The following is a 22,967-nucleotide window of genomic DNA, read 5'->3' as shown; positions in this document are numbered from 1 at the left end:
TTGTCCTTTGCCTTTTCACACTCTGGGTTCTAGTTGAAAGCAATCATTTTTAAAAATTGTACATTTATGATCCTCATGCCTATTAAGTGAGATTGTCATTTCTCATCAGGGTTATCATTGATTCATTATGCAACAATATTTTGTATTAAAGCTCGAGCTTGCCTCCTGAGTAGCATAGTGTACTTTTAAAGGATTTCCCCCAAAAATTGAGCCTTTTTATTTTATCTGTAATGTTACAGAACTCTTCTGTTGAGTTGATTTTAGGTTGCTTTGCAGTGCAGTGCATCTGCCTCCTTTCCTTACAAACATCGTCTTGTATGAGGTTTCAAAGCCTTGTGCCAAAAACTGGATGATTCTTCTTTGTAAATGATGAGCGAGTTGGAAATATGATGAGTTTATACTGTGGTAAAAGGTAGGCAGGACCAGAAGAGAAAGTCAGAGTGCATGGGGAATTAGAGCTCACAACAGTTATAAAGCAAAAGGCAAAGCGAGTGGTAACAGAAAAGAGATGGGTGCAGAGAGAAGGTATTAATAGCAGAATATAAGTCCGTCTTTCTGAAAGTTAAACCAAACGTGGCAAGGAATTAAAATGGAGGATAGAGAACATGATGTGAGGTTATTGAACTTAATGCCAAGTCTAGACATCTGTTAAGTGTCGAAACAGAAAATGAGGTACTGTTGCTCAACCTTGCATTGGACTCCGTTAGAATGCCGTAGCAAACACTGTCTTCCAGTTTCTCAGTCTCCCTGGCATCTGTTGCAATGATGCTATCTTTTCCCCGCAGCTTGCAATGTGTCTTCCTTTTTCCTCAGCCAAGGACTCCCTCCTCACCTGGATATACAGGACCATCAACTGTTCAAATTATTAACCATTTTCTCCACCTTTCCACAACTGTGATGCTTCCCCTTGTCATCACTTTCCACCCAACCAGTCTCTGTATTCAGAGGATCATTTTCCACTATCACTCGCCTGATGTCACCACCATACACATTTTTCCCTGTCAACATTCCAAAAGGACCAATGTCCCTGTGACATCCTCATCTATTCCTCAGTTGCCCCAATTTTCCTCCTGTGGCACATTCTCATTCAGTCACAGGTCGTGGAGCATTTGCCAATTTATCACCTCCCCCCTTGTCAGAGATCATAAATACTCCTTATACAGCAATTGACTTGTCCTTCTTTTAATCTAGTCAGCTGTATTTGCTGCTCACAATGCAGTCACTACACTGAGGGAAACAAAATGTAGATTGAGTGATCACTTTGCAGGATACCTTCATGTAGTTTGCATGCATAATTACATCATTTTAATACACCACCTCATGCTCACGTTTCTGTCCTTGATCTGTGATCTTTAATCCCGCTCAATCCCTGACATTCTCCAACCTTCCCTCTGTTCCACTTGCTTCTATCTTTCTCGACTGCGTTAAATCCATCATTTTTCAACCATTTTCAGTTCTGAAGAGGAATCACATTGGAGTTGATATGTTACCTCTGTTTTTCTCGCTATAGATGCTGCCAAATCTTCTGAGTTTCTCCAGCACTTAATGTCTTTACTTCTGATCTTCAGCACCTGCAGTATTTGACGTTTATTGGTGTGGTAGATTATCTGGTTATTCATTACATTGCTTCTAGAAATTTTTGTTTCTTAAAACAAATAATTTGTTTAATACTAAATTGAACCATACGTTTCATTTACTGTTGTATATGTACGTCAGAACTATGAATGATTGTTCAGAAATTTAAATGTTGCCCTGAAATTTGGGCAAGCTGGAAGATTTGCAACCCATTTGGAGCTATGAAATAAAAATTAATGTTTAACCAGATGTATGTGCCCAGGGCATTGTCATAACGCAAACATTAAATTTGGTATCAAGTAATAAATTTAATACTTCTCGTGTTCCAAATGTTCTGCTTAACAACAGTAGCACTTGAGACATCATTTGAAATCTATGGATATTGTTGTCAAGGGGAAGTCAATTGTGATGCTTGTCCAATAAGAAATTAACATCTGGTAAATCAGATGATTATCTTGCATCTAAGTTTATTGCATCTAAGACTTATTCCTGGAATATCCCTTTATTTCTTTTGCATCTCATTTTGGATTCCTTGCAATTTTGATTTTTAAGCACTGTTTTCCTTCCTTTACGAGCACAACTTCAAGTAAACACATCACTGAGCAGAGATTATTAAATTACATAGCAAAGTTGATTCTGTCTGCTGTTAGAGCATCTTTTTGGAACCTACCGTGCATACTGACTCCTGCATCAGAAATCGGCAAAAAAGGGACTTGTGCACTTTTGTTCAAAGTTATTGTCCTGACTTTGTATCTGATGCTGCAGTGCTGTTGAGACCCAAAGTGGAATTCCCACAAATTCCACTTAATGTTGCAAGTATATAGTTGCTGCATTTGTCTACATGTCAAACGAATTGCATGCCCAATGTAATTCATCGTGTAAGCCACAAAAATGCAAAACTTCTGAAGTCATAATTAAACGGTGCAGACCAGCGTCCACTCAAAAAAGTGACAGTGGTCTGAAGATGTTTAAAAAAAATAAATAAATTTTTGAATTTTAAGTATGACAGTTTAGTTTATACATGAAAATCTGTTGTCATTGTTGGCATCCTTCCATAATTTGATGGTCGTACAGCAAATCGAGTCATTTATGCTATCCTTTCTGCCAATGGTTGAAGAGACCAATCCATGAGACATATTCTGCTCAAGTGCCCAGAGTGAAGTGATTGGCAGGTCTCATTATGGATTGTTGCTTTTTGGTGTTGGTGTTACTAAGTTTCTATAGTGTCTGATCATCACGGTGGTGCATGTTGGCCCACAGGTGATGTCACAGTTTTCCTCTCTTATCAGCTACTATCTCCTAGATGCAAGATTCGATGCTTAGGGCCTTTATGTCATGCTTGAAAGCAACCTTGAAGTGGTTATTCTGGGCATCCCAAAGGTTATTTGGTTGTCTCACGATACAGAAAGTTGGAATCATAGAATCCCTACTGTATGGAAGCAAGACATTCACCACATCGAGTCCACTCAACCCCTCTGAAGAGCACCCCTCCCATCTCTGTAACACTGCATTTCATATGGCTAAGTCCACCTAATCTGCATATCTTTGGACTGTGGGAGGAAACCGGAGCACCCAGAGGAAGTGGGGAGAATGTGCAAAATCCACATAGTTTTCAGGTATGCACCTGTCTTTCGTCGTGCGAATGGGTCCAAGCTACAAAAGTCACTTCTGCCTGATCAGTGTCAAGGCATTTGGGAAATTTGCCTTTGACAGAGCTGTCAAAGTCATGATTTTGAATTTCCCTATCTAGAATGTACTTCAATGCAATAAAATATCTTCCACTTAATCAAGTGACAGACAAGTCCACAGCAGTCTTGCCCTCCCTAAAATAAAATACATCATTTGTGTAGCTTTGTTCCCCGCAATTGATGGGGCTAATATTTTCATTAATTTTATATACAGTACCTAGATTTGTTTTTAAATACATTCTGTAAGTGCTTAATAAGGTGGACAGATGTTTGTTACTGTATTATGAAAGCACTTTAGAATGATTAATTTTCACTGCTGGCATTCACATATTTACAGTTTCTTGTATTAGTGTTTTATTGTCATCTTTAACAGTTAATTTCTTGATAGTCATAATTTCAGTTATGGTAGATATTTTAGTTTTATTAGCCATTTTTCTGTGACTATTTGTGTGAAAAATTTGTAAAGTTATAAGGCTAGCGTTGCTCAGTATTAGTGCATTTATAATTTTTTTATAGCACTATTCATACCTGCCTTCTGTTTATGTTTGTCATTGTTTATAGTGAGATCAACATAAAGGCCTTAGAGAAGGTATGACACATATATTGATTTTGCTCACTGCAGTAAATGAGGCAAGATCCTTTAAAAAAATTAGTTGGCCTGTGTTTACCAGATAGTCGAAAGATATTACATTTCCTGATTTGCAAAGCTTTTGCTAAGGAAAAACAAATCTCATTTGCTGAAATTATTCTGCAAACCAGATTGTAATTGTTTTCTTCCTAACCATTGCCTTTCTGATATAGTCATACAATTTAACATGAGTTTAAAGTGATGACAGTACTGGAATAAGTTTCTGACACAATTTCAAATACAATGCAGCCAAGAGAATTACTCACTCATTCTTTTCTAATATATTTCAGTAGTAATGAATAGTGCATTGAGACTGAACAGGAACAGTATGTCTGCATTATAACTTTACCTTTGCTTGGGTATAACTCTGTATTTGAATAAACATTATACCATGCACTAGAAATTGCAGTGAAATAAAATGTGGGCAGAGAAAAAAAGGTTTAGAGATAAATCCAGCTCCTGAAAATATACTTACTGTGCCTATTAGACAGTTTAGAAAAGGACAATTGGTAATGTATATCTACTAGCTGTTTGACAGCCTGCAAGGAAACAGTATGCAAACCAGGGAAACGAGATGGAGAGAATAGAAAAACTTCAACTTAAGAGAAATTTTAATGAACACTTTTTAAAAATACACAGGAGGTTTTACTGCAACACTTATTTGCTGGAATGTATTCAAAGTAAACAGCAATTCTTGATTATAGTCATTTTACATTTTCGTTGCAGTACAATGGCACCGATATGCGGAATGTGACGGCTGAGCAGGCCTATGTCGAAATGCTGAAACCCACAGAAACCATCTCTGTGAAGGCTCAGTACAGAATAGAGGAATTCAACAAGATCAGAAATGAAGCCGGAGATGGTTTCTATATCAGGTATCATTTGAGATCATTAACTGCAAACTTCTCATAATCATTAAATGAAAATAGATCAGGACTTCATGGACAAATTCTGTTGGAATGTTGGGTCAAGCAATGAATGTAACAGAAACAGACTGAAAATAATTGGGTTTAAGCTACAGTTAGATCTCCATCTGTAGAATAACATTTGGAAGTAGCAGTGATTTGGCCATTATTTTCTTGTTGTTCATTCAGTACATCTGCAATAATTTCACGTGGCGAACAATGTTAATTTCAGCTTTTTGTGTGAAAGGATCGTGTATTATTTTTCAGATACTTCGCCTCCTACAAGTGCATGGTCAGTGTAAGATTTTGAGGTTCACTTTAACTTGAGTTGTAAAAACCTACATAGATTACAATTACAAATATTCTTAATGAACGTCTTCAGGTGTGTTGTGACACACCTCTGGAGCAGGCGGGACTTGAACCGAGGCCTTCTGGTGACAATTACAATTATAAGCTAAGGTTGAGAGAGCCAATTGAAAGTTCACTAGACCTGATTGGTTCAAAGACATTCCATGTATAAATATGTTTTCACAAGTTTTACAAAATTTATTTTGTTTATCCAAATAAGCACTAAAGAAAACCTACTGAATATAAAGAGTAGTTTACAGTTCTTCCATTTCAGGCTGCTATTCCCAGACACTGGTTGACTAGGCACCGGTCATTTGTTTTGTTGTGTTGACTGAGGTTCTTATTCCTTCTTGTGTGTCAAAGCACTAAAACCCAGGCCTTGTTAATCTTTACTAGCCACTAAGCCCGTGCGTAACAGAGGCATCCTGAACTCTATTAAGCATACTGTTTCATGAAAGTACACTAAACAACAAAAGAAGAGGCAATAAAACCATAAACCATACTTTTGGCCTACTATTGGACTTTTCTCCCTTCAGAAACTGTTTATAATTAGTCATAATTTAACAATATAATTTATTTCTTCACTTGCTGAATCAAATCATAACTATTGAAAAATAGCCCAATCTTCCAACAGAAACCATTGTGATATTTTACTTAGCCTAGGTTTTAATTTCTGTTGTCTAATATTTTGGAATTCTATGGTGTTCATGTTTTAATTTTACTTACCAAGCTAAGTCCTGATGTGTTTGAGTAATACAGGTTCACAGCAATCTTTTCTTTGGCATTTTCATCTGCTTGGTCTTCCAGAGCACTTTACGATCGAGTTGCTGAAGTAGAGCACGATTTAAGTTTTAAGAAGGATGATATCCTTTACGTTGATGACACACTGCCGCAAGGAAACTTTGGTTACTGGATGGCCTGGCAATTGGATGAAAATGCTCAGAAGCTGGAAAGAGGACAAATCCCCAGCAAGTACATGTAAGCGTAACAATTGATGAAAGGGTAACATAAATAAGGAAGAAGCTCTGCATTCAAATAATAAGAAATACATTGCATTCTACTTCTTTTAAAATATAAACGTAATTCTTGCTTTAGAGTTAGAAGGTTGTTGATTGTCAAGTGTACAGAAGAGTACTGTATGATGAGAGCTACTGAATTTTGAATGAGATGTTAAACCAGGTGTTCTCTGCCTGTTCGTCTGGATGTGAAAGTTCCTACTCCAGGTTTTTTTTTAAGGTATGCAAGAGAGATCTGGTGGCCTAGCCAATAGTTATCCCTCAGTCAGAACCTTAATAAATTGTTAGTGTGAACATTTATCTTATTGCTGTTGTAGGACCTTGCAGTGTAAATTCACTGCAGTATTTTATGAGATATCAGTGCCAATCCTTGTTTCTTTTTACGAATATCATATCAATGGTGGCAAATTGTTTTGGAAATGTCTAAGGATGTGTTGAGAATTATATAAATAGCATATTTGTTTTCTATTAAAGTTTGATTTCAAGGGCCAAAGACCAAGCTTTTTGACTACTTCTTATTTCCCAGTATCTGGACATATTTCATAATGCAGCATTTCACCTGTGAAACAGAAACCAAAAGTAGTCCAGAAGTTCAACGTTTTAGTTAATAAAGCTGCAGCTACAATACAGAGAATTCCCATGTCTTTATGGCTGTTACTTTATGGCTATGTCCCAAGAAGAAAATTTCCCAGCAAAGTATGGTTGATTCCAGTTAAAGTTTTGTTTCTATAAATTCAGTTTATAGGAACAAAAACAGAAATTGCTGGAAAAACTCAGCGGGTCTGGCAGCATCAGTGCAGAGAAATCAGAGTTAACATTTCAGGTCCAGTGATCCTCCTTCAGAATTTATGATAGCTAGGCGAAGGTTGGTTTTTATGCAGAAGATAGGGTTAGGGAGGGGTTAAGGAGTGAACAGTAGAACCCAGAGAGAGAAAAACAGTTGGACAGTCAACTGGATAAAGGTCAGTTTAGGGGAATTAATAGTTGCTAATGGGAGCTCTTTGTAGCTGACAATGAGTTGTGTGTGGTAGCAGCTCATGTGATGACAAGGCTAGGTGTGTGGGAGTAGGGGAAAGACGTGGGAAAAGGCACTCAACTCTAAAGTTGTTAAACTCGATATTAAGTCCAGAAGGCTGCAGAGTTCCCAAGCAGAAAATGAGGTGCTGTTCTTCCAGTTTGCACTGGGCCTCTCTCGAGCACAGCAGCAAGCCTGAGACAGTTGTTGGCCAGGGAACATGGTGATGTGTTAAAGTGGCAGCTCATGTCTTTTTTTGTGAGCAGAATGTAGATTTGTTTCCTGACTGTCGAGGAGACTACAATTTGTAGGAAATTCTATATTGTATTTTCTGTATGAATTTGTTATCGGGCAAGAAGATAACAGGTGGAAACTTTGGCTTCTGAACAGAATTCCCATCTTTTTATAAGATGATAAAAATGCAAGTGCTGTCAAAACTTTTAAGATTTCCTGTTGAAAGAGATGATTTGGCATTATATACTTGGGTTGTTTGTACAAGATTCATTAATTGCTCAAATTGCAAGTCCCATCAATCTAATGGTTTCCATTAATTCAGAAAGATTCTGGAGGTACGGAAAATACAGGCAAGTCTGGATCTTTTCTGCTGCTTACATCCTAGAAAGTCGAATTGTTTCACCTGTGAGCATGTTGCCCCAAGTATTTCCCATTTGCCATTTTCAGCTTAGTGCCAAGTCAAAAATGATCAAATCGATATTTATAAATAGATCCTGAAGCTTCATTGAAGATGGGAGTAATCCTGTACAATTATTGATCTACCACGTAATGGTGACATGTCACATGCAACGCACATTGTTTTGTAGAATATACTGATAAGTAGCTTTTTATGGTAATTTTGAATTGCCTTTTATGGTTCATAATTTGGAACCAGTAGGAACATGACTGCTCCTTTTAGGTACAACTGAGTACAGGTTACATTAGTTTCATATCCCAGAATTTTAAGGTGAGTAATGTTATAGTAAGAGTCTTGAGATTGAAAGACTGAGCTAGGGACTCTTTCACTTTAATAATAATGATTTGTAATGCCAGAATTGTTATTGTGGATCATTATGTGTTCTTTATATCCACTGTTTATATCTCTCATAGATGTCACCTTTTTTGTGCCTTCCTTGCATGTGTTGATTTCTTTCCAGCTCCAGTGCTCCACCTATCTTATTATATGAATTTTATTTAGCCTGCCTACATACATTATTTATTTTCTTTTGAACATCATCAATTCAAGTGTATCTCTTTCCCATTTCTCTCATCATTGCTATTGCCTTATGTTGTCTACTCCTTACCTCATTTTTGTTTTCTTTAGTGTGGTAGTAGATATGTGGGTTACCATGATGCCTAGGGGTCAGCGTAGTCGCGTGATCATCTCTGAAATGTCTTTGATGTATGGTCACACTAAACAACTACTTAATTTAAAGAATCCCATACCCACAACTAGCAGAATGAATGTATTATGCAAAATACCCTGCAAGGACTGCAACAAATATTGGACAAACTGGCAGGAAACTAGCCACCAGATACATGAGCACAAAATAGCCATTAAAAGACATGACCAACTATCATTGGTATCCATACACACAGACAAAGAGGGACACCAGTCTGATTGGGACAATGCATCCATCCTGGGACAGGCCAAACAAAGACACACACAGGAATTTCTAGAGGCCTGACTTTCAAACCAGAACTGTATTAACAAACGTATTGATTTGGACCCCATTTACCAGCCTCTCAGAAATGATATCACCCACCACAGCAAACCAAGACACACAAAACAGCAAGCAGGGACAGAACACCAATTCACCGGAGGCTCGTTGATGATGTTACCTAGCATGGTGACGAAACGTCTGAAAACAAACCCACCAACTCAGCAAGCAAACAGACAAACTGAGTTATTTGTTACATTATGATTTGTGACACGTTGCTGTGCTCAAATTGGCTTTTTGCATTTTTGCATATGACCGCAGAGTTTACATGTCACAAATAATTCTTATTGTGTTTGACTGCCACTGCATACCCACTGCCTTACTTTAGAATTCTCATCTTATTTTTAACCATGGAATGCTGCTAAATTGTTTTATTCTGGCAGGATGGATCAGGAATTTTGCAGAAGACACAGTATGTCAGAGGTCAAGGATGAAAATGGCTCGGTGAAGACACTGTCAGCAGCAGCCCGAAGATCATTCTTCCGGCGAAATAAAAAACATAAACGGAATAACTCGAAAGATGGAAAGGAGATGTTGGCTCTTGATGCCATAAGCACTGATTCTATCCCTTTGTTGGAAGGTATTTTGACAATTTTTGTCAAGAGATGATTCTAGTTGATCAGCCAACTTCAGATGTTAATGATGGCTTATTTGCAATGTTAGTTATCTTATTGCCAAATGTATTAGATGGAGTGAAATGCAACCTGCTTTAATTCACTGATCGGGACTTTGATCAGTAATTCCCAAGGTATAAGATTATCGCAGGAGTTGCAAAGGATTCTTTATCTGATTGTTCTGATTTAATTACTAAATGCGGTTCTGATTTGTCAATCATCTTTGCTGTTTTGGATTTTTAAAGCCAACTGTATGTTGAAACGTATTTTCATTGATAGATTGTGGAAGTCTGGCTTATCAAAGAGTGCAGAAAATAGAGTGCACCTCACCAAGGCCTGTGCTTATTTTGGGACCATTAGTGGATGCTGTGAAGGACATGTTAGTTAAAGATTCCTCTGGAAAATTCTGCAGATGTCCACTAGGTTAGTATAAATCTGCAGATTTGCTTTAATTTCAAATATATAGTTGTAATTCTGTGGTTTCTTCAGAGGTTTATATGCATGTCAACAATTGTTTATGATTGCTGAAAATAAGTATTTTATCTGCACTTAAAATATTTCTGTCAATCTTGATCATATTTCAAAGAATAGTTTTAGCAATATAATCATATGATATGGGAGCAGGAGTATGCTACTTGGCTCCTCAAACCTACTTTGTCATTCACTAAGGTAGTGACTGAACTGTTTACTCCACTTTCTTATGTACCGATGATAACCTTTCACCTTCTTGCTTATTGAGAATTTATCTTCCTCTCCTACATAAATATTCAAGGGCTCTGCTTACAACCCCTTCCAAGGGAGAAAATTTCAAAGCCCATCAACACTCTGCAGGGCAAAAAAATTCCTGTTAGCTCTCTGAAATGGTTTGCCCCTTATTTTGAAACAGTAACCCCTAATTCTGGGTTCTTCCAGTAGAGGAAATATCCTTTTCATACGTGCCCTGTTATGACCCCTCAGGATCTTGTGTGTCAATCGGGTCACATTTTACTCTAACCTCCAGAAGATACAAGCCTCTCCTCAGAATGCAATCATACATTAGTCTGGTAAATTTTCTCTGCAGTATCTCTAAGCTATTTACATAGTTCCTTAAATATGAATACCCGTACCATACGCAGCACCCAAGAAGTGTGATCTCACCAGTACCCGGTAAAACTGAAGCATGACTACATACTTCCGTATTCATTTCCTCTTGTATTAAACAATAACATTCTATTAGCTTTTCTGCGAGGGTTCAATCCCTGACAACCCTCGCAAATGATGAAATTTGAGAGTGCGGAGTTCGTTAAAGATCGGTGATTTTTTGCTAACGGATATCGATTTTCATTGTTACTTAATTTTTGACGCACCAAGGTGAATTTGTGACACATGACTTTGCGGATACAGCGGATTTACTGTACTTACTGCATGCTAACCTTTTGTGATTCATCCCCTAGAACAGTCAAATCCCACCTCCCCCCCCCCCCTAATGAGTAGTTGGTATTAGCCATGCAGATAAAATTGATGTGTTTGAAGACAGATACATTCTTATCTGTGTTTCTGTTTTTATGTTCAGAGGTTATGAAAGCTTCCCAGCAGGCCATTGAGCGAGGAGTTGCAGACTATCTCTTCATTGATTACAAGAGGAGAAGTGGCCATTTTGATGTCACAACTGTTGCCTCCATTAAAGAAATAACCGAGAAGGTGCCTCTCTCCCCTCAATTTCTGTGATTTATATAATTTGATAATTTCTACTTAAGGTTACCAATGCCAACTAATATTATCAGTTTAATCAAGTTACTTTAGAGCATTTCAAAAGTTGTAAGATTCCTTGGAATCTAGAGTGATCCTATTCTCAATGGTAAGGTTAAATGAATTCTAACGAAGACAGCATTATTCCTGCTTCATGTCCTCGGGAGTCTAAAAATCCCTGTCTACGTAAGTTTACAGGAAAGTTAATAAACAGCAAATTGAAGGTAGGAAGAAAGATTTTAGAGGTTAAAGATGTTTCCTTCGAACAGAGGAGGCTGAAAAGTGAATTAATAATGGGGTATAAAATAATGAACAATTTGGATCCAGTGGACAGGGAAACCTGTTTCCCAAAGCAGAGAGGACGCAACAAATTTGAGGTGATTGGTAGAGGGTTTAAAGGAGACATGGGGGAAATCTTTTTCATCCAGAGGGTGGTGGGTATCTGGAATTCACTGCAAAACTTTGTAGATGAGGTGGAAACACTCAACAGATTTATAAGGAATCTGAATCTGTACCTGCAGCTGTGTAACCTGCAAAGCTACAGACCAGGTGCAGATAAGTGGGATTAGAATGGGCATTCTAATTAGTTTATTCAGCTGGTGCAGGCACAATGAGCTAAATGGCCTCAATCTGTGCCGTCACTTTTCTGCGGTTCTATGGAAACCTACCTGTAGCATGCCTCCAGATCGATGCACAGAGGTTGATGTAACAGGGGAGGTGATGGCCTATGATAATATTGCTGGACTGTTAATCCAGAGGCCCAGGTAATGTTCTGGGGACCTGGGTTTGAATAGCACCACAGCAGATGATGGAATTTAAATGTTTTAAAAATCTAGAATGAAGAGTCTAATGATGACCATGAATCCACTGTTGATTGTTGGAAAAACCCATCTGGTTCGCTAAGATCCTTTAGGGAAGGAGGCTGCTATCCGTATCTGGTCCAGCCTATATGTGACTCCAGACCCACAGCAATATGGTTGATTCTTAACTGTTAGGGTGGAGCAATAAATGCTGGCCTAGTTAGTGGTGATACCCTGATTCCATAAATGAAGTTTTAAAAAAACAATGTAATGGCATATTAGCTTTCTTGGTCATTGGTAAATCACATTTTACATATGAATGTTTTTTTCTAAATTGTGATACTGGACTCCTAGATACGAGCAGTATTTGCAAGGATTCCTCAGGAAAGCAGCGTTATTTATAACTAAATCAGCAGTGTTTACAAGGAAGCACACACTGTCCTAGCAAAGCGTGAGTTTGAGATAAAGTTTAGCCACTTGTTAGAAATGCACCTGCCTTGATATAAATGAATGTCACAATATTCCTGACGACATGACATGTCAACATATGACGTGCGATGTTTGGCCATGTTGCCGTACCAGCATTCTGATCCCTAAACTTTTCCATTTTGCAAATCTTACTTTTTTGTCAACTTTTCTTTACTCAATTTCTTGCTGACTTTTCTTTCCCATTTCAGACCATAATAGATAGAAGACGATTTGATCTTTGATATTCTGAACAATTCCTGTTCAATACACAAGTATAAATTGATGACAATTTGCCTGGGAAGGGAACACTTATTTGTTGGATAAGGATGCTTATGTGGCGAGGCAATGACTATGATATTGAAAAGCAAAATATGGTAGCTTCTTGTATTACGTAGTAAATGTGTAATGTTGCTGCTGTTTGAATCATGCAGTCTTCAATGTCACTTCTGTGTGACCACAGCATTGTTCCTCAACCTTGTACCATAACATTTTGGCTGTTATGTGGAACAGTTCAGAGGTACCTCTACATCTTATTGCTTAGTTTGACAGGTGCTCCAAACTCTGCACTGTTCAACATCTGTTTCTAATGAGTGTTTTTTTCTAAAGTTTAAAAACAATGAGATTGCAGCTATGATTTAAATTGCCCAAAGACATGAAGGAAAGGGAGAATATGCATTTATACAGCACTCATGCAGGATACCCCAAAGCACTTTGCAACTGTTCGAGATAAATGTGACAACCGACTCGCATGGAACAAAGGTCCTGTAAACAGCAGTGAGATCAACCTCGGATAGTTACAGTTGAGGTATAACTGCTGGTCACGAACATGCCAGGACATCCCTGCTCTTTTTTGAAGAAAAGCCATGGAATTCTTTTCATCTACTTGAGATGATAGATGGTACCTTAGTTTACTAAATAATTTGTAAGATGATAGTGTAGCAATCCTTCAATGTTACGTTAAAGCAGCATTCTAGATTATGTATTCAGGTCTTTAAAGTGGGCCTTTATCCTGTGACTCCCTGATCGAGAACTGACACCAGTGCAGATAGTAGTTCATTATAAAATGTGACTAGCTGCCATTAAGTTTGCTTTTCTTAATTTTTAAATTTTATTTATAGGACAGCCACTGTTTACTTGATATTGCACCACATGCCATTGAGCGTCTACACCGGATACACATCTATCCAATCGTTATATTCATACGGTACAAAAACTTGAAACAAATCAAGTGAGTGGATTCAATTCATTAAAATGAATAAGTAGCTTTTCTTTGTTGATATGTAATACGATTGTATACAGAATAGCATGTGCTATCAATAATCAGTTGCTGTTGAAGAATGTATAAGTTTAAAATTATACAGAGCTAACAAAAACATGATATGAATCAAAATGAAGGTGTATGTACACATTTCTATGGTTGCGCAATGTGTATTCTTCTGGTGTTTAATGTATGTCAGTTTTAGATTCTACATAATAATCTTTTAAATGTTAATGCAATCTGTTTTGTGTCTATATGTTTTCTTTATAATGTAAATGATGCAAAGCAGGAGAACCATGAGACACTCAGCTGGTCAGGCAACATCAGTTCTGATGAAAGGTCATTTGACATGCCTCAGTAACTTCACAAATGTTTCCTGACCTGAGTATTTCCAACATTTTCTATTCATAACACAAAATATTGTGCCATTTGCTATTGTTTTTATTGAATAAAGTATAGCATAGAAAATTACAAAAGCTATTGAAATATTTAATGTATTTAATGGAGACACCAATAACTTGTTTATGTGAATGTGCATACCTCCTAGACTTTTTTAAAAATGCCATTACACTGGTTTTAGCAAATTCTAATAGTTGTACTGTATCACCAGAGAGCAAAAGGATCCAGTGTTTCTGCGGGACAAAGGTACACAAAAAAAACATTCCAAGGAACAGTTTGAGGCTGCTCAGAAGATTGAACAGGAGTATACCAAGTTTTTCACAGGTAAGGATCTGTTTGTGTTCGACTGCAAGTCTTAATCTTGACTTACAGTTCACATTTTAACCTTCACTTTGAAGGGAAGAGGTTTATTTAAATGCAAGATTACTGATTTGTTCATTTTTATTGGACAATCATCAGTGCTCTAGTAGCTGATCCCCAGTATCAAGGAATCTTTACATAAGAACATAAGTAAGAGTAGACCATTCAGTCCCTCAAAATCACCCTGCCATTCAACAATATCACAGCTGATTTGCTGCAGCCCCCAATTCCTCTTTAGTATCAGCGTAGCACAGCCATCAACTCCCGTACATTTCAAAAATCTATGAACCCCTTTTTAAATAACCTCAGTGATCACAATTCTCTGATTTCGAGAATTCATCCCAGGAGAAAAAAATTCCTTTGCATCTCAGTTTTAAATGCCATTCTGTAACTATGTCTCCTTGCCCAAGATATTCCGCCCCCCCGCCCCCCCCCCCTCCAACTGATGTAGTTAATCCATTGTCAAGGAATCTTTACATTAGAACATCAGAAAAGGTGCATTTCAATCACAAGATTACCCAGATCTTTCTGTGCTGCACTTTCTCAGAGCCTCTCTCAATTTAATTGATAATTGTATACTTTGAGTCTTCCAACCAAGGTCATAGAGCTACACAGCATGATCCCACACTTGCCCAGATTAATCACCATCTGCCAGCTTTTGCCCACTCACTCAACCTATCTATATCCCCTGCAAATTCCTTTGCCCCCTTTGCAATGTGCCCTTCCACCTATTTTTGTATCATCAAATTTGGATGTGTTATAGTCTGCTATCACCTACATTTTCACCCAAATCATTTATTTCAATGACAAACAAAAATATAGACAGTAAATAATTGGGACACTAAGACTGATATTTAACAAGATTCTGTCAAAGATCTTAGATAAATCAACTAAACTGAGGCAGCAATGATTCTGCTGTCGAGAGAGTTATACCATGGTGTGATCTTTGTGGCACTCTACTAGTTACGTCTTTCCAACCTCAAAAAGACCAATTAATCTCAATTCACTGTTTTATGTATGTTAATCAATCCTGAATCTATGCACTTACATTACCCCCAAAACCATGATCTCCTTTCTTGTGCAAGTAACCTGCAAACTGTAGACCTGTGGGCCTGACGTTGCTAGTGGGTAAGTTATTGGAGGTGATTCTGAAAAATAGGATTTACAAATGTTTGGAGAGGCAAGGACTGATTAAGAATAGTCAGCGTGGCTTTGTGCGAGAGAAATTGTGTCTCATAAACTTGATTGAGCTTTTTGAGGAAGGAACCAAAATGATTGATGAGGGCAGAGCAGTGGACGTTGTTTACATGACTTTTGTAAAGCCTTTGACAGGGTTCCGCATGATAGACTAATTATTACAGTTAGATCACATGGGATTCAAGGAGAGCTTGGGTTAAGTCCGAAACATCGACTCTCTTGCTCCTCAGATACTGCCTGACCTGCTGTGCTTTTTCCAGTGCCACACTTTATCAATTCTGAAGGGAGAGCTTTCCATTTGGTTACAAAATTGGCTTGACGGTAGGAAACAGAGTGGTGGTGAAGGATTGTTTTTCAAACTGGTGGCCTGTGACCAGTGGTGTTCCACAGGGTCCATTTTTGGTTGTCATTGAAATAAATTATTTGGGTGGGAATTTAAGAGACACGGTTAGTAAGTTTGCGGACACCAAAATCAGTGGTATAATGGGCAGTGAAGAAGGTTATCTAAGATAATAAAAAGATTTTGATTAATAAGGCCAAAGAGTGGCAGATGGAGTCTAATTTGGATAAATGTGAGGTATTGTATTTTGGTAAAACAAACAAGGGCAGGACTTACACAGTTAATGGTAGGGCCATGGGTAGTGTTGTAGAACAGAGACACTCAGGGGTTCAGGTACATTAGTATTTGAAATTTACCTCATAAGTAGACAGAGCGGTTAAGAAGGCATTTAACATTCTTGCCTTCATTGCTCATACCTTTGATTATCAGAATTGGGATGTTATGTTAAGGTTGTACAGGACATTAGTGAGGCCTCTTCTGAACAACTTGTATAGTTCTGATCGCCCTGCTGTAGGACGGATATTATTAAATTGAAGAGGGTCCAGAAAAGATTTACCAGCATGTTGCCGGACATGGAGGGTTCGAGTTATAAAAAGAGGCTGGATATGCTGTGACGTTTTTTGTTGCGAGTGTAGGAGATTGAGGGGTGACCTTGTACAGGTTTATAAAATCAAGAGGAACATAGATAAGGTGAATAGCAAGGGTCTTTTCTATAGAGTGGAGTTCAAAATTATGGGGCATATTTTTAAGGTGAGAGGAGAAAAATGTAAAAAGGACACAGGACAACTTTTTACACTGAGAGTGGTTTGTATACGGAATGAACTGCCAGAGGAAGTGGTGGTTGCAATTACAGTTACAACACGGAAAGGACATTTGGTTACGTTAACGAATAGGAAGGATTTGGAGGTAAATGGGCCAAATGCAGTCAAGTGGCACTATTTTGGTTTGAGAACATGGTCAGCATGGACTAGTTGGACTGAGGCGTCTGTTTCCTTGCTATATCACTCTATGACTCGTGGCATCTTCTGAAATGCCTCAGGGAAATCTAAATGCACTGCATCTACTAGTTCTCCTTTATCAACTCTGCTTGTTTTATCCTCCAAAGAACATTGGCAAATGTTCACTCTATTTGATTGTGTCGTGTTTTTCTAAATGTTCAGTTTACTCAGTGGACTCCACAGCAGCTGTTAAGTGACCTGGCTTGGAGTTTCCTGCTTTCTGTTTCCCTCCTCCTTGAACAGGGTTGTCACGTTAGCAGTTTTCCGCTCTGCTGGGACCCTCCCATAATTCAGTGAGTTCGGGAATGTTTTGTCCCATTTCCTCCATTATCTTTGCAGCCAGTTCCTTTAAAACCTTTGGAGATGGGCCTTGAATGCTCTTAGTTTCATTAGCTTGATCCTTATGATAGAGATTGTTACAAGATCTTTCCTCATATTAACACCTTGCTCATCTGTTATCTTTGGGATGTTGATAGTGTTCTCCACCTTAAAGACCAATGCAAAATATTGGTTCAAATTATTTGCCATTTCCTTGTTCTTTATCATTGGTTCCCAGTTGCATCCTCGAAGGGATTCACTTACTTTAGCGACCTTTTTTTCCCCCTTTTATGTGCCCATAGAAGCTCTGGTTATTTGATTTCCTATTTCTTTCCAGTTTACTTTCATGATCAGTTTTCTCCCTCATTATTACTTTATCTTTCATTCTTCATTGGTTCCTTAAAGTTCCGATCTGCAGGCCTACCACTAGTTTTTACCACTTTCTATGCTGTAGCTTTTGATTGGATATACTCTCTTTTGACCATCTTTCTTAACCAGTATGATCATCAGTATGATTTTTAGCAAAACACAAATACCTGTTGGAACATTGATCAATCTCATTTAATTCATGCATGAAGAAGTGTTCTGTATGATTAAAATATAATGGCACAAAATATAACTTCAGTTTAGGAATATAAATAAATTAGAAGCGGAAGTGGGCTTTTCCCCTTGGGTCAGAAATATCATGGCTAATCAATTCCCATCTACAATTTCCCTTCCCTAACAGCAATCTATCTACCACTATCTTAAAAACCTTCAATTACCTGTCTCCATTACCTTCTAACATCTCACAACTTCTCTGAGAGAGAAAAAAGTCTCCTGATCTCTGTCTGAAAAGGGTGGTCCCTAATTTTTAAACAGAGTCCACTAGTTCTCGACTCATTCACAAGAGGAGACATGCTCTCCATATGCACCTTGTTAAGATTATTGAGCATCTTATGTACTTCATTCAAGTCATCCTTTCTCCTTCTAAATTCCAGTGGAAACAAGCTCAGCCTGTACAACTTTTCTCATTCAACAGCGCAGGTACAAAGTCCGTTCATGTCCAAAATCTCTTTAGAAGTCCAATACTGAATTAAAGGACCCCAAGTGAGGTTAGGTGTTTAGATGATTGGACAACTGGTTTGTGATGCAGAGTGATGCCAACAGCATAGATTCAGTTCCCGCACTGGCTGAGATTACCATGGAGGACCCACCTTCTCAACCTTACCAGAGGCATGGTCACCCTCCGGTTAAACTCATCACTAGTCTTCCCCCTCTAATGAGAGAGCAGCTCTTTGATCTTCTAGGACTTTGCCTTTTTACTTTTTAATTATTGCATGTTTGTAAATATGACCTGGTCCCTTTTTTCTTAATGTCGAACGACATTTGATCTCAATTCTGACTACCAGTCACATCTGCTGTTTGTTCATTTTGACTTTTTAAGTCCTTTTTTAAAACTTGCTGGTAAGTTGTCAGCCACTGTATACTTGACAAAATCTAAAATTAAGTTTAATCCTTAACAAATAAGTCAATTAATAGAAAATCTATCTAGCATCATTGTCATAGGACAAACTATTGTTTCTGGAAAGATTAAATAAAATGGTGATAAATTTTATTAAAAGTCAGTGCATTGCAAAAGCAGATCAAATTATCCAAACTTAGAAAATCTCCATTTATCTTGTTTCAGTATTCAAACATTATTGAAATTAAGGACATTAGAGATCATGTAGGTGCTGTAAATGAACAGAAAGAAAAGCAAGTGAAATATCCTCTCCTCTCACAAAGAATCATTAGAAAATCTGAGGCCCTCTTGCCTGTCAGTTTTATGTTGTGTTTAGTGCTCAACTTTATTTAAGCTCCTTAACATAGATTCATACACCAGCTTAACTGTTTCTTGTGGCGTGCTGCATTTCAAGGTTTGAAATTAAGTTCTAAAACATTTAAATGTTATTGATTTTGTTTCACTTTTGTTTTTTGTTGCTCTTCCAAGAGCACATATGACTCACTGGCCACTTTTTGTGTGCTAACAATATAATAACACTAGATGGCAGTGTCCATCACGCTACTGCAAATTTCCAACTATAGTACAGAGGAACCTCGATTATCCCAACGAGAAGGGCGGGCACTATTTCATTCAGATAATTGATTATTCGGTTAATTGAATCAATGCCTCTCCTCTGGGGCTCGGAGTTTTCCAAAGTTTCTTTTTCCCTCACTCTGCCTGCCTTGCTCCCTCTCTCTGTCTCAGGGTTTGTTTCTGAGCAGATGCAAACTTGTATGTACGGAACCTGCAGCATTGCTGAAGCCACTCCATGCCCACCCCCATGAGTTCAATGGAATTGAGGAAGCGAGCACTTGCTAAAGTCTGGTCCCCATTCAGGAGACTAAGCACCAGCACATTGCACGCATGAGCAACCCCACCCCCGTGGGCCCCAATCTACACCAACTCAGACCAGCCCTGCCATCGTCCGAACACCCCCCCATCCACACCATCTTCCCTTCGGGGGCAGCCAGATGGGACATGATCAGGAAGACTGTTACTGCCTTTGGGGGATGAGTCTCCAAATAGTGCGCGCACAACTTTTTACTACAACTTTTTCTCAGGTTCCACCTTTGCTCTGTACAGGAGATTATCTGGGGAAGAGGGGTTTAGGCTACATCCCTGTGTAGAACTCCAGAAAAAGTGTGGGAGGGGTGAGAGAGAGGGCGACCTGTCATTCATTTGGAGACGGTACTTGGGCTCCCATCTTTGTCCAGGACTGTTCTCGGCAGCATTTCAGTAAGCTGAGTTCATTTTTAATCAATGTAAACAAAACACGCGATCAGGCTTAGAAAAATGACTTTGATGTAATGTTTCTATCGGGAACTCGCGATCTCCTTCAGATAATCTGGTATTCGGATAATCGAGGTTCCCCTGCAGACAACTCCAGAATATCTATCTTGATTCTAAAAATGCCTTTGAGATTTAGATTAACTGCAGGTATTAGATGTTGCCTTTATAACTGTTGAATAAAGACAATATGAACTATTTAATTAGTAATGGTTCATGTTGGTTTCAGTGGTTAAAAAGGCAAAGACCTCTAATAACTTCTGGATTAAGTTTAATATTTTATGCACAAATGTACAATTCATTGTACTATGATATTGAAAGTAATTTCAACATTCACACCCTCCATCATTTAATGCATAGTAACATATACGCACTGCAGTAACACATTAAGCCTCCTTTTATAGCACCGTCCAACCCACAACCTCTACTACCCAGAAGAACGAGGGCAGCAGATACATGGGCACACCAGCACCTCCAAATACCCTTCCATGCCACACTCCATCTTGATATGAAACAGTATTGCCATTCCTTCACAGTCGCTCGGTCAAAATCTGGAAATCCTGAACAGCACAGTCGGTGTCTGATATGCCAAAAGCTGATTTTTCAAGATGGAAGCTCAGGATCTCTTTCTCCAGGAAAATTAGGGAAGAGCCATTAATTATTGCAACAGCAACACCCACAACCCTTGATTATTTTTTAAATTACACTGGACAAGCATGATGTGGTTTACTGTGCTTAACTTATGAACAATTCAATGCAATGGAGAGAATTAAATCTATTCTCAAGCAGCATATCATGGTATATTGATACTACAGCACTACCCAAGAAGGCTTTCACTTTCTAATTTTTAAGTTTTCATCTGTAGCAATAAGTTCTCATTGAAATATCTTTGCTCTGCCTGAAACGGTTTTAACAGATTTAATGCATTTTTTTTGCCTTTCTTTTAGGAGAGGCATTAGCCTTGTCGTATTATCGCTAGACTGAATTGAATTGAATTGAATTTATTGTCACGTGTACTGAGGCACAGTGAAAAGCTTCGTCTTGCATTACAGGCAGATCACTTAGTTAAATGTCAAAGAGAAATAAATAACCAGTAAACAGTAGCAAAAACAAAAATACAGGTGCAGGCGAATGTTAAGACTTTGTGTGTCCATTCAGTATTCTAACAACAGCACGGTAGAAACTGTTTCAAAACCGGCTGGTGCGTGTATTCAGGCTTCCGAACCTTCTCCCCAATGGTAGAGGTTGTAGAAAAACATTGCCAGGGTGGGATGGATCTTTGAGAATGCTGGCAGCCTTTCCTTGACAAGCAGGCCTGGTAGATGGATTCTATAGATGGGATTTTGGCCTTTGTGATTGTCCGGGCCGAGTTCACCACCCTCTGTAACAGTCTCCAATCTTGAATGGTACAGTTGCCATACCAGGTAGTGATATATCCAGACAGAATGATCTCGCTGGCACACCTATAAAAGTTGACGAGAGTATTTGCTGTCATGCCAAATTTCCTCAGCTGCCTGAGGAAGAAGAGACATTGTTGGCCCTTTGTAATCAGTGCATCCACATGAAGAGTCCAAGAAAGCTTGTTGTGGATGACCACTCCCAGGAGCTTGACACTCTCCACTCGTTCCACCTCTGTGCTGTTAATGTGTAGGGGGGGCATGAGTAACATCCAGCCGAAAGTCAATAATGTGTTCATTGGTTTTCGGCATTGAGAACTAGGTTGTTCTCAGTGCACAATTTTTCCAGGTCCTCCACCTCCCGTCTGTCGTCTGTTTCGTCGCCACCTGAGATTCAACTGACTATGGTGGTGTCATGAGTGAACTTGTAAATGGCATTAGTCTGGTATTTGGCGATGCAGTCATGGGTATCCAGTGAGTACGCACCCTTGGGGGGCTTCAGTGTTGAGTATTGGTCTCGATGAAATATTGTCCCCAATCTTCACTGATTGAGGCCTGTGGGTCAGGAAATGAGGAACCAGTTGAAGAGAGTGGGGGCTTAGTCAGAGATGACTGAGTTTAGTAATCAGTCTCCCAGAGATGCAGGTAATGTTCTGGGGACCCGGGTTCAAATCCCACCATGGCAGATGGTGTAGTTTAATTCCAATAAAAATCTGGAATTAAGAGTCGGATGATGATCATGAAACCATTGTTGATTGTCAGGAGCAACTCATCTGGTTCACTCATGTCCTTAGAGAAGGAAACTGCTGTACTTACCTGGTCTGGTCTACATGTGATTCAGACCCACAGCAACATGGTTGACTCTTAACTGTCCTCTGGGTAAGTAGGGATGGGCAATTAATAAACTCCTGCATCACATGAATGAATATTATAAAAAGAAGATCTGAACATCTATGAATATTCTGTAAATATGCTGTCTGTCATGTAAACAGCATATATTCAATATTGTTAAAACCCTGTAGATATAGGAAATCCAGTGATTTTCTCACATATCTGATGAATTAAAATGGGTAGGTTCAGGGCTCACCTTGGGATGCCTGAACTGGTGGATGTATTAAAACGAAAAATAAATTAGCATAAGAATTGGAATAAATTATTGCATATTATTTGCACTCATAAATTTTACTTTGTTCTTTGCTTTTCCAGGAACAAAATAATTTAAATAACAACTGAAGCATAACTCACGTGACTAGCGTTCCATAAGTAGGGTCATTTTTAGCACCAGCTAATAAATGAAGTATGCAATATATTAGTAAAAACATTATGGAGGGTGCTGAAAATCAGAAGCAAAATAAATAGGTCAAATAGATTGCTTCCTATTCCACTAA

The 22,967-nt window shown here is 38.4% G+C and overlaps 1 protein-coding gene across 18 annotated transcripts in view; it reads left to right on the top strand.

Moving 5' to 3' along the window:
• Window positions 1–22,967, top strand: part of dlg5a (discs, large homolog 5a (Drosophila)) — a 233,889-nt gene that overhangs the window by 207,585 nt on the left and 3,337 nt on the right. For 17 of the 18 annotated variants that reach the window (XM_043678989.1, XM_043678987.1, XM_043678993.1 and 14 more), the window contains 7 exons: window positions 4,618–4,766; window positions 5,952–6,122; window positions 9,274–9,470; window positions 9,784–9,927; window positions 11,057–11,184; window positions 13,619–13,728; window positions 14,369–14,481. In XM_043678989.1, the coding sequence (XP_043534924.1) occupies window positions 4,618–4,766; window positions 5,952–6,122; window positions 9,274–9,470; window positions 9,784–9,927; window positions 11,057–11,184; window positions 13,619–13,728; window positions 14,369–14,481 (1,012 nt within the window). Of the gene's footprint in view, window positions 1–3,824; window positions 3,853–4,617; window positions 4,767–5,951; window positions 6,123–9,273; window positions 9,471–9,783; window positions 9,928–11,056; window positions 11,185–13,618; window positions 13,729–14,368; window positions 14,482–22,967 lie in introns of those variants that run through there. The other variant, XM_043678997.1, reaches the window with a different exon arrangement.

This window comes from Chiloscyllium plagiosum, chromosome 38 (assembly GCF_004010195.1).
Source record: "Chiloscyllium plagiosum isolate BGI_BamShark_2017 chromosome 38, ASM401019v2, whole genome shotgun sequence".
Lineage (NCBI taxonomy): Eukaryota > Metazoa > Chordata > Chondrichthyes > Orectolobiformes > Hemiscylliidae > Chiloscyllium > Chiloscyllium plagiosum.
This window is presented reverse-complemented; position numbering and strand designations above follow the sequence as displayed.